The sequence below is a fragment of the Lampetra planeri genome, chromosome 25, assembly GCF_965212315.1.
Source record: "Lampetra planeri chromosome 25, kcLamPlan1.2.h2, whole genome shotgun sequence".
Lineage (NCBI taxonomy): Eukaryota > Metazoa > Chordata > Hyperoartia > Petromyzontiformes > Petromyzontidae > Lampetra > Lampetra planeri.
This window is the reverse complement of record NC_136131.1, coordinates 5,740,321-5,751,557: the sequence shown is the minus strand read 5'-3', so window position 1 is coordinate 5,751,557 and position 11,237 is coordinate 5,740,321. Positions and strand designations below refer to the sequence as shown.

General features: G+C 49.6%; 1 protein-coding gene across 1 annotated transcript in view; it reads right to left on the bottom strand.

Moving 5' to 3' along the window:
* Positions 1-10,837, bottom strand: part of LOC144727502 (uncharacterized) — an 11,448-nt gene extending 611 nt beyond the window's left edge. Inside the window, exons 1-5 of the mRNA XM_078606378.1 lie at positions 10,580-10,837; positions 6,916-7,154; positions 5,702-5,947; positions 3,405-3,638; positions 5-654 (exon numbers count right to left, since the gene is read on the bottom strand). Coding sequence (XP_078462504.1) covers positions 5-654; positions 3,405-3,638; positions 5,702-5,947; positions 6,916-7,147 — 1,362 coding nt within the window. The 5' untranslated portion in view covers positions 7,148-7,154; positions 10,580-10,837. The remainder of the gene's footprint in view (positions 1-4; positions 655-3,404; positions 3,639-5,701; positions 5,948-6,915; positions 7,155-10,579) is intronic.
* Positions 10,838-11,237: the final 400 nt, after the last annotated feature.

Below are 11,237 nucleotides of genomic sequence, written 5' to 3'. Positions count from 1 at the left end.
TGACCGCGGCCTGGTCGGATGGCAAAGGCAATTGGAAACTGTGCACCCTGTCAGAGATGGCTTCCTTCAGGGAGTTGCCGCTTTCTTCCCCAAACGAGCCAATCTGCACGGAGGAATCGGTCACCCTGTAAATGGCATTAATCTTCTCCTCATTACAAACGTTTCCAATATATTTAGACACGTTGCTCTTTTTCAAAAATGCCAATAATTTGGAATCGACTGCCCAAGGTATTTCAATTACTTCACTCAACAGTGTCAACAGGCGACACTTGGCTTCCATAATGTCACTGCGATTTGTGCCGGTTATCTGTATCTCATTTTGCGAAACCTTGATTTTCAGGCCTTCAAATCCATTTTCCATTGAGCCGATGACTTGCTGTAGCAAAGGCGACAAATACGCAAGGCTCGCTTTGAGAACAACGGTCTCCGTGATTTCTGCCGAAGCTGTGCCGCCATCTCTCGGGCCGGCGTTCCCATTGCGCGTGTCCCTCTCGCAGTGCGCTGTGCCGCCACCTCTCGACCGCTCGTCCATTCCCGCTGCAGTGTCGTCCATGCTTTCGTCCGAAGGACCCTCCTCCAGCTGCAGGAAATACGGTTTCACCTCGAGGCGACGATTGTGAAGGGTGTGAGTTTGTCGGAGCACTTGGTCCACCACTGCACGCGAGAATCACACCACAATCATATCCACTCACATTTTAAACCTTCTTTTTGGTTCTTTCGGTAAAGTCACGTAGAAGGGAAATAATAAAATAATAAAAATAAAACATAATAAAATAATTCTCACGACGTTTCGGCCCCAACCTTGCAGTTGTTTCTCTCTCAAGTTTAACAGCAATATCAACTGGTCAGGTGACTCAGGCTTTCGTCCCTTTTTGGGTTGATAAAATAAGTAGCAGTCGATGGGGAAGTTAACTGCGGTTGGCCTATGGATATTTCTCACCCACGCCAATGAAATGGGGAATTTGCACCACCAGCTCTGGGCTGTAAACAAGAGACGATCACCACCTCAATACCCATTTGAGCAGGAAATACATTTGATGTTTAGCCTCCTGAAAGTCTGAAGGCCAGCTGGGCCATATGTCCTGTCAGGAAATTACCCAAAATGTGAGACCTCAAAAGTGCTTCTTCGAACAATTGAACTGCTCTACAATTTTCTTGGTTCTTTCGGTAAAGTCACGTAGAATCTGTCTCCTCGACAGACCTGTTCTCCACCTGAGGACGGATACTTGCGTTGTGGCCGAAACGTCGTGAGAATTATTTTATTATGTTTTATTTTTATTACTTTATTATTTCAATTCTACTTGACTTTACCGAAAGAACCAAGAAGATGAATCCCTGCAGTCACGAAAGCTTTAAATCGAAATTTGGTCTACAACTTTTTAGACTGCTTCAGAGATGAAATGTGCTGTTTATTATGGATTTTGATGTGCTGAGTTCAAATGTGACAATAAAATCAACTGATTGGCTACTGTTCCCAAGATATTAAAGTTTTTACATTTTACGTCTATGTATATTGTGTAGATAGAGTTTTACTCATACATTGTAACCCTCGGACTTTTAATGTGTTTATGGTTGCTTAGCATGATAACAGGTGACCTGTTCGGTTCATGCAACACTTTAAAAAACAGCAAAAGGGTTATATAAATCAAATGTATTATGAAACAAAAGGCAAAAAACTATTATGTATATATAAGTACATAGTTTAGTCCTTATTCAGGGTCTACTCAGCGCTTCCTGGCTTGTCTCTTCTATTCATTAAATGGAGCCCTTCTTGTCACTGTCCAGCAATAGTCTGCAAGCATCGATGGGCTCCATTTGCCCTGATAGCGTTTCTCCATCGTCGCAATGTCCTGGTGACATCGCTCGCCATGCTCACCGCTCACTGCTCCGCAGTTCAGTAGGAAAAACATCGAGATGAGAATCTAGATTTGAAGTTTTTGTGACTTAAAGGATTCATACTTTTTGTTTTTTTTCGGTAAAGTCACGTAGGTTAAAAAAAAAGAAAAACAAACATTTTTTTTTACCAATATTAATCCTCAAAACTGTGGATGACTGAATATCAAGTCACAAACGAAATGTATACTGGCCGGCAGGGTGATGGTGGTGGTAACACTCGTGCCACACAGCAGGAAGTACCCAGGTTCAATTCCAAACTATGGCGGCCTTCCTGTATGGAGGTTGCATGGTCTCTCCGGTTTTTCATGGGTTTGCTGTGGCTTTTCTGGTTCCTTCCAAAGAAAAAAAAACCACTACAAATTACCCGTGAGATGATTTAAAGCAACATCGCCCCCTACTGTCAAAGCTTGGCAAAAAACCCCCAGAGTCTTTAGGCTTGGTGAGGCTTTCCTGGGTAAACAAGTGTAATAAAACAAGAGAGACTTTGTGCTCTTACTTGACTGAAATAAGACGAGCCTGGTTAAACCGAGCCTGGTTAAACTGCCCGGATTCGAACCAGAGGTCGCAAACGGGTTTTGATTCCTTACCCGTACCCGGCCGCACCAAGGTCGCAAACGGGTACCCATCCGTACCCGGCGGTACCCGTACCCTACCCGTATCCGGCCGGGTACGGGTAGGGTACAGGTATCGGGTACCTGATTGCGACCTCTGGAATGAAGCCATGTTGCGGCCGGGTACGGGTAGCCGGGTATCGGGTAGGGTACGGGTATCGGGTACCCGGTTGCGACCTCTGATTCGAACCCTGGCTTCTTATGGCACGACCTTAGCACTGCTTAGTGCATTACATAACCTGGCGAAGGCCGCATGGTACTGCTGCTTTACTGCTGTGTGGACATTCAGACCTTTCATCTTCTTGGTTCTTTCGGTAAAGTCACGTAGAAGGGAAATAATAAAATAAAAAAAATTAAACATAATAAAATATTATGTTTGATTTTTATTATTTAAAAATAAAACATAATACAATATTATGTTTTTATCTTCTTGGTTCTTTCGGTAAAGTCACGTAGAAGGGAAAGAATAAAATAAATAAAAATAATTATGTTATTTTATTATGCTTTAAAATAATAAAATTATGATATTGTATTGTCATGTTTTATTTTTATTCTTTAAAATTATTAGTATTCAAAATAATATAATTATTTAATAATGCTTTAATTTTATTGTTTTATTATTTCCCTTCTACGTGACTTTACCGAAAGAGCCAAGAAGATGAATCCCTGCAAGCACGAAAGCTTTAAATCGAAATTCAGTTTTTATTTTTATTATTTTATTATTTCCCTTCTACGTGACTTTACCGAAAGAACCAAGAAGATGAATCCCTGCAGTCACAAAAGCTTTAAATCGAAAAAATGTTTTTATGTTTATTATTTCCCTTCTACGTGACTTTACCGAAAGAACCAAGAAGATGAATCCCTGCAGTCACGAAAGCTTTAAATCGAAATCCAGACCTTTGTCGCTGTAGAAGGTGACGACGGCGTGGCCTCCAAGTGGCGACAGAGCCACGTCCTGTACCGCACCGCCGCCGCTCTGCCGGCTCTCAAAGTACAGCATCACCAAGTCCTGGCATACGGTGGGGTCCAGGTTTCCTACCCACAGGCGTGGGGTGACCGGCACCCACTCGGCACGCAGCCGCGCTCCCTCCAGGCAACGCTCCTCGCATCGACGCACGAACAGCTTCAACTCTGATGGGAAATCGAAGTGCGCGCCATTATCAGCGCTTCACGCAGCCGTCCGCCGTAGAAACGAAGCTTTGACATTTCTTGAAATGCAAATATAGTTCACAAATGTTATTCTGTTCCAAGAGCAAAGCACTGTATCCTCTTGGGACAGTCAGAGAGAAACCTGGACAGGCACACTCTTGCTCAGATGCGGAGCTGCATCAGCAACGAACGCATTACCAGACTCACGAAACTATGCTGCCAGTAAAGTCACCTAGAAGGGAAACAATAAAATAATAAAAATATAAAATAAAATTCTCACGTTTCGATTGCAACACAAGCAATCATCATCAGGTGTGACATTTATTTTTACTGTGGTTTTCACACCTGATGATGATTGCTTGTGTTGCAATCGATACGTCGTGATAATTTTATTGTTTTATATTTTTATTATTTTATTGTTTCCCTTCTACGTGACTTTACCGAAACAACCAAGAATATGAATCCCTGCAGTCACGAAAGCTTTAAATCAAAATTTATGCTGCCAGTCTCTACTAAATACGTCACACAGCACGACTGTTACAGGTAGAACACAGTCCATATGAACCAGGCGGTGTACACCGTTGAATTGTTGATGTGTTTGACTGGTGTAACAGGACCCTGCGGGGTGGGCTGGTAGGAACGAATAACCAAAGAATATAAACATAATGTATTATTACACTTATTTAGCCAGGAAAGCCCCACTGAGTCTAAAGGTTTTTGTAGGGTCCTGCCAAGTGTTTGCAGTAGGGGGCGATGTTGCTACACCGAATCGGACAATACGAAGAGAGAGTGTGAGACCTAGTTCTAGGCTTTAGGCCTAGCTGTAGGCGTTAGGCCGCTGTGAGTTAATTTGTAATTTAAATGTTTTAATTATTTATGTAAAAGCTTTGAATGTAAATGTTTCTATTTAAAACATCAGGGAATGTAACATTGTAAAACATTAACTCCCTTTCACACACGCGGGGGTATGATACGAAGGGAGAGGTTGAGGCCTAGTTCTAGGCTTTAGGCCTAGCCGTAGGCTTTAGGCCGCCGTGAGTTAATTTTACAATTAAATGTTTTTATTATTTATGTAAAAGCTTTAAATTTAAATGTTTCTATTTAAAAGCATCAGGGAATGTAACATTGTTAAACATTAACTCCCTTGCACACACGCGGGGGTACGATACGAAGGGAGAGTGATAGGCGTAGTTCGAGGCTTTAGGCCTAGCTGTAGGCTTTAGGGCGCTGTGAGTAAAATTTGATTTTAAAAGTTTTAATTAAAAGCTATCTCAGAGAATTATAAGGGAATGTTACACTTGTTTAGCCAGGAAAGCCTCATTAATGTAAATGTTTTAATTAAAAGCTATCTGAGGGAATTATAAGGGAATGTTACACTTGTTTAGCCAGGAAAGCGTCACTGAGTCTAAAGGTTTTTGTAGGGTCATGCCAAGTGTTTGCAGTAGGGGGCGATGTTGCTACACGGTCGGACGGACGGTCGGACGGACGATATAATCTATTCTAGGCAGGTCCACTTCGTTCCTACCAGTAAAAACGTAGACTGTGTAAGCTTCAGGTTTGAATGTGTACTCGTGTCGTTACGTGTGTCGTGTGTGCAAACTGACACCCTGGACACGCTTACAAACGGGACGTTCTACTGGAGGGGTTCGCCAGGTGAAATATTTGAATACAAAATACATGCACATGTATTTTGTAGTTGTTGGCAGTTACAAGTAATGCTAGATACCACTGGAGAACACGCGTGGGTTTTAACCAGGTACTTTGTTTTCTCCCACGCGTATAAACACTGATTACTGAAGTTGGCCAAAGATCCCAGTATAGGACCGTAGAACTTGGACAATTGATGGGGCCACTTCTGGCTGCCTTCCTGCTTGTCGCCCCTGAATCACTCACTCTCCGAGTGAATGAAAACCGCGGGTTAAAAAGTGTACGTCTTTAGTATCATTGTTATTTACAGCTCCGTGTGTGTGTGTGTGTTTTAGGGCACATTGACCGTCGAGGGTGACGTCACGGCCCTCAGGGTCTTGCTTTTATCAGCGACCCACCAAGAGGTGGCGGCCCCTTGTGAAAGTGCACGAGAGCCGAGGTTCTGCCGGCTCCGTAGTGCAGAGCGAAGTCCTCGGCGCTGGCCCCGCTCAGAGCCTCCACGTACAGCTGGAGCACCTCCACCTGCGTCGTCGGCTTCAGGCCCACAAGCAGCACTTTGGTGGGGTCGAGGGGGAGGCACTGTGACACCCGCAGAGGGACGCCACACAGGCTGTGCTCCGTCTGCCTCAACACCGCCCGCATGTCTGCACACGTCACCAGAAAGCGCCACAGCTTAAGCGAGGTTGCTGCTGCTGCTGCTGCAAGACCGGTTGGAGTCGCGGCTGTATTTTGGTATTGTTCTGATTGTTCATCCAGGAAAGCATCACTCTTAAGATTTTTTGAGGAGGGTCCTGCCAAGTTTTCGCCGTCGGGGTCGACATTGCTGTGCGAAATCCCAGTTGAGTCGTTTGAGGGTAAAACTTTTCAGCATGGGATGTTCGTGGACAATGCGAGTTTACATTGCGTGTAATTGAGCTGTGGAAGAAAACCGATGCAGAACAGGGAGGAAAACCCATGCACAACGGGGGGAGAACACACAAACCCCACTAAGATAATCTCTCAAGTCGGGAATCGAATCAAGGAACTTCTTTTTCGAGGCACAAGTGTCAAACTACAGCGCCCGCCCTCCACCCTGCCGCCCATACTGACAAAAACTAACAAATTGTCACGTTCTGTCCACGTGACAATCCTCGCTAATTGGCTGTGTCGGCTGGTGGCGGGTTTAACGACGCATTTATATTCATATTCTTGGATCTTTCGGTAAGGTCACGTAGAAGGAAAATAATACAAATAAAACGTAATAAAATTCTCACGACGTTTCAGCCACAACACAAGCAGCCGTCAAGCTCAGGTGAAGAACAGAGCTGTTAGAGCTGTCGGAAAGACAGCGTCCTAACGAACACTGACACGTTTATAATTTACGCGATCTAACTCCCCCAAAAAAAGACCCCTCCTTGTATTATGAACAAACGACGAGGCGGCATCGTCGTCGTCATCATCGTCGTCGTCGTCATCGTCGTCGTCTTCATCATCGTCTTCATCATCGTCATCATAGTCGTCGTCATCATCGTCGTCGTCGTCGTCGTCATCGTCGTCGTCGTCGTCGTCGTCATCATCGTCGTCGTCGTCATCATCATCGTCGTCTTCATCATCGTCCTCATCGCCTTTGTACCTTCCACACTTTTGAAAGTGACTCGTGCCTCTCGATTGGGGGTCACGCTGACGTCGGCCACGGGCCCCCCTCCCGACCGCTTCTTGTTCTCGAAGTACATCGCCAGCAGCTCCGACGACAGCGCGGCGCCCTCCAGCCCCGTCACGGTGACGCTGAGCGCCACGGCGTCCTCGCCGCCACCGTCGTCCTGCCGCAAGTCCACCTCCCCCCCCATGCCCTCGTCCTCGTCCATGCTTCTGCTTCCTCGTCAGCGTGCCAGCAGCAGCGGGGTGAAGGGGGGGGTGAGGGGGGGGGTGAGAGGGGGGTGAGAGGGGGGGGGGGCAAAGATCGACAACATGTGGGGTTGTGGCCACTGCTCTCAACCACAACTCACTCGCTCTCATACTCACCACATGGAGTCACTACACTCACACTCACCACTCTCACCACCCTCAGCACTCTCACCACCCTCACACTCACCAAACTCACCACTCTCATACTCACCACCCTCAGCACTCTCACCACCCTCACACTCACCAAACTCAAACTCACCACTCACCACTCTCACCACTGTCACACTCACCACACTCACCACACTCACCACTCTCACACTCACCACTCTCACACTCACCACACTCACCACTCCCACACTCACCACTCCCACACTCACCACTCTCACACTCACCACTCTCACACTCACCACACTCACCACTCTCACACTCACCACTCTCACACTCCCCACTCTCATACTCACCACTCTCACACTCACCACTATCACACTCCCACCCTCACCACACTCACCACTCTCACACTCACCACTCTCACACTCACCACACTCAACCACTCTCACACTCACCACTCTCACACTCACCACTGTCACACTCCCACCCTCACCACACTCACCACTCTCACACTCACCACCCTCACACTCACCACTCTCACACTCACCACCCTCACCACTCCCACACTCACCACTCACCACACTCACCACCCTCAACGCTCGCCTCTCACCACACTCACCACTCACCACCCTCACACTCACTACACTCACCACACTCACCACACCCACACTCACCACTCACCACACTCACCACTCTCACACTCACCACTCACCACACTCACCACCCTCAACGCTCGCCTCTCACCACTGTCACACTCACCACTCACCACACTCACCACCCTCAACGCTCGCCACTCACCACTGTCACACTCACCACTCACCACACTCACCACCCTCAACGCTCGCCTCTCACCACACTCACCACTCACCACCCTCACACTCACTACACTCACCACACTCACCACTCCCACACTCACCACTCACCACACTCACCACTCTCACACTCACCACTCACCACACTCACCACCCTCAACGCTCGCCTCTCACCACTGTCACACTCACCACTCACCACACTCACCACCCTCAACGCTCGCCTCTCACCACTGTCACACTCACCACTCACCACACTCACCACCCTCAACGCTCGCCACTCACCACACTCACCACTCACCACACTCACCACCCTCAACGCTCGCCACTCACCACCCTCACACTCACCACTCACCACACTCACCACCCTCAACGCTCGCCTCTCACCACACTCACCACTCACCACACTCACCACTCACCACCTTCACACTCACTACACTCACCACTCACCACACTCACCACTCCCACACTCACCACTCTCACACTCACCACTCACCACACTCACCACCCTCAACGCTCGCCTCTCACCACTGTCACACTCACCACTCACCACACTCACCACCCTCAACGCTCGCCACTCACAACTCACCACACTCACCACTCACCACACTCACCACCCTCAACGCTCGCCACTCACCACCCTCACACTCACCACTCACCACACTCACCACCCTCAACGCTCGCCTCTCACCACACTCACCACTCACCACTCACCACACTCACCACTCCCACACTCACCACTCACCACACTCACCACTCTCACACTCGCCACTCACCACACTCACCACCCTCAACGCTCGCCACTCACCACACTCACCACCTTCACACTCACTACACTCACCACTCACCACACTCACCACTCTCACACTCACCACACTCACCACCCTCAACGCTCGCCTCTCACCACTGTCACACTCACCACTCACCACACTCACCACCCTCAACGCTCGCCACTCACCACACTCACCACTCACCACACTCACCACCCTCAACGCTCGCCACTCACCACACTCACCACCCTCAACGCTCGCCTCTCACCACTGTCACACTCACCACTCACCACACTCACCACCCTCAACGCTCGCCACTCACCACTCACCACACTCACCACTCACCACACTCACCACCCTCAACGCTCGCCACTCACCACCCTCACACTCACCACTCACCACACTCACCACCCTCAACGCTCGCCTCTCACCACACTCACCACTCACCACACTCACCACTCCCACACTCACCACTCACCACACTCACCACTCTCACACTCGCCACTCACCACACTCACCACCCTCAACGCTCGCCACTCACCACACTCACCACCTTCACACTCACTACACTCACCACTCACCACACTCACCACTCTCACACTCACCACACTCACCACCCTCAACGCTCGCCTCTCACCACTGTCACACTCACCACTCACCACACTCACCACCCTCAACGCTCGCCACTCACCACACTCACCACTCACCACACTCACCACCCTCAACGCTCGCCACTCACCACACTCACCACCCTCAACGCTCGCCTCTCACCACACTCACCACTCACCACACTCACCACTCACCACCCTCACACTCACTACACTCACCACTCACCACACTCACCACTCCCACACTCACCACTCACCACACTCACCACTCTCACACTCGCCACTCACCACACTCACCACCCTCACACTCACCACTCACCACTGTCACACTCACCACTCACCACACTCAACGCTCGCCTCTCACCACACTCACCACACTCACCACTCACCACACTCACCACTCTCACACTCACCACTCACCACACTCACACTCACCACTCCCACCCTCACCACTCACCACACTCACCACCCTCACACTCACCACTCACCACTGTCACACTCACCACTCACCACCCTCAACGCTCGCCTCTCACCACTGTCACACTCACCACTCACCACACTCACCACCCTCAACGCTCGCCACTCACCACACTCACCACTCACCACACTCACCACCCTCAACGCTCACCACTCACCACACTCACCACCCTCACACTCACCACTCCCACCCTCACCACTCACCACACTCACCACCCTCACACTCACCACTCCCACACTCACCACACTCACCACCCTCACCACTCACCACACTCACCACTCACCACACTCACCACCCTCACACTCACCACACTCACCACCCTCACACTCACCACACTCACCACTCTCACACTCACCACCCTCACACTCACCACTCTCACACTCACTACACTCACCACTCACCACCCTCACACTCACCACCCTCACACTCACCACACTCACCACTCACCACCCTCACGCTCACCACTCTCACACTCACCACACTCACCACACTCACCACCCTCACGCTCACCACTCACCACTGCCACACTCACCACTCACCACACTCACCACCCTCACCACCCTCACACTCACCACTCTACCCACTGCCACCATCACCACTCACCACACTCACCACTCACCACCTCAACGCTCGCCTCACCACCACAGCTCCGGCACGCGGAAATTGTCGTCATCCGGGGTTTCCTCTTCTACAAGACGTCACGAGGCGGCGGGATATGTTCGACGCGGTCCCTTGCAACTTCGCGTGATGCCGGCGGCGAATGGGGTGCGGGGGTGAGGCTCAGGGCTCGCAGTAAAGTTGTCACAGCAGGGGAACGCAGACGGTAAGCATCGGTCAGTCAACTCGGTCGACCCGTGGCACCCGCTGGGTCTGTCCCGTGACCTCAGCGTGCACCTAGCCTGGCACAGGCGCCGTGGTGACGTCACCGCCACTTAGGGGCCGTCCATAAATGAGGTCACGCACCTGGGGGGGGGGGTCAGACATTTGTGACGATGTGTGACGAGGAGGGGGAGGAGTTTGAGAAATGTGACGTCACATCAAAATGCGCAACTTTAAATAAATATCGACAACACGTTCTACTTAATTAAATAGACTTTTTAATAAATGTTTTCTCCTACAACATCAGAGTGCAGCGCCACATTAAATACGCACTACAATGACAATAGTTTAAAGCGATTTGAAGCATGCTTTATTTTCAAAATGGAAATACTGTATGGTTTGGGCGGGGGGGTGCAGAGCTTTGTGACGTCATATTTGAGGGGGGGGGGGTCTGACTT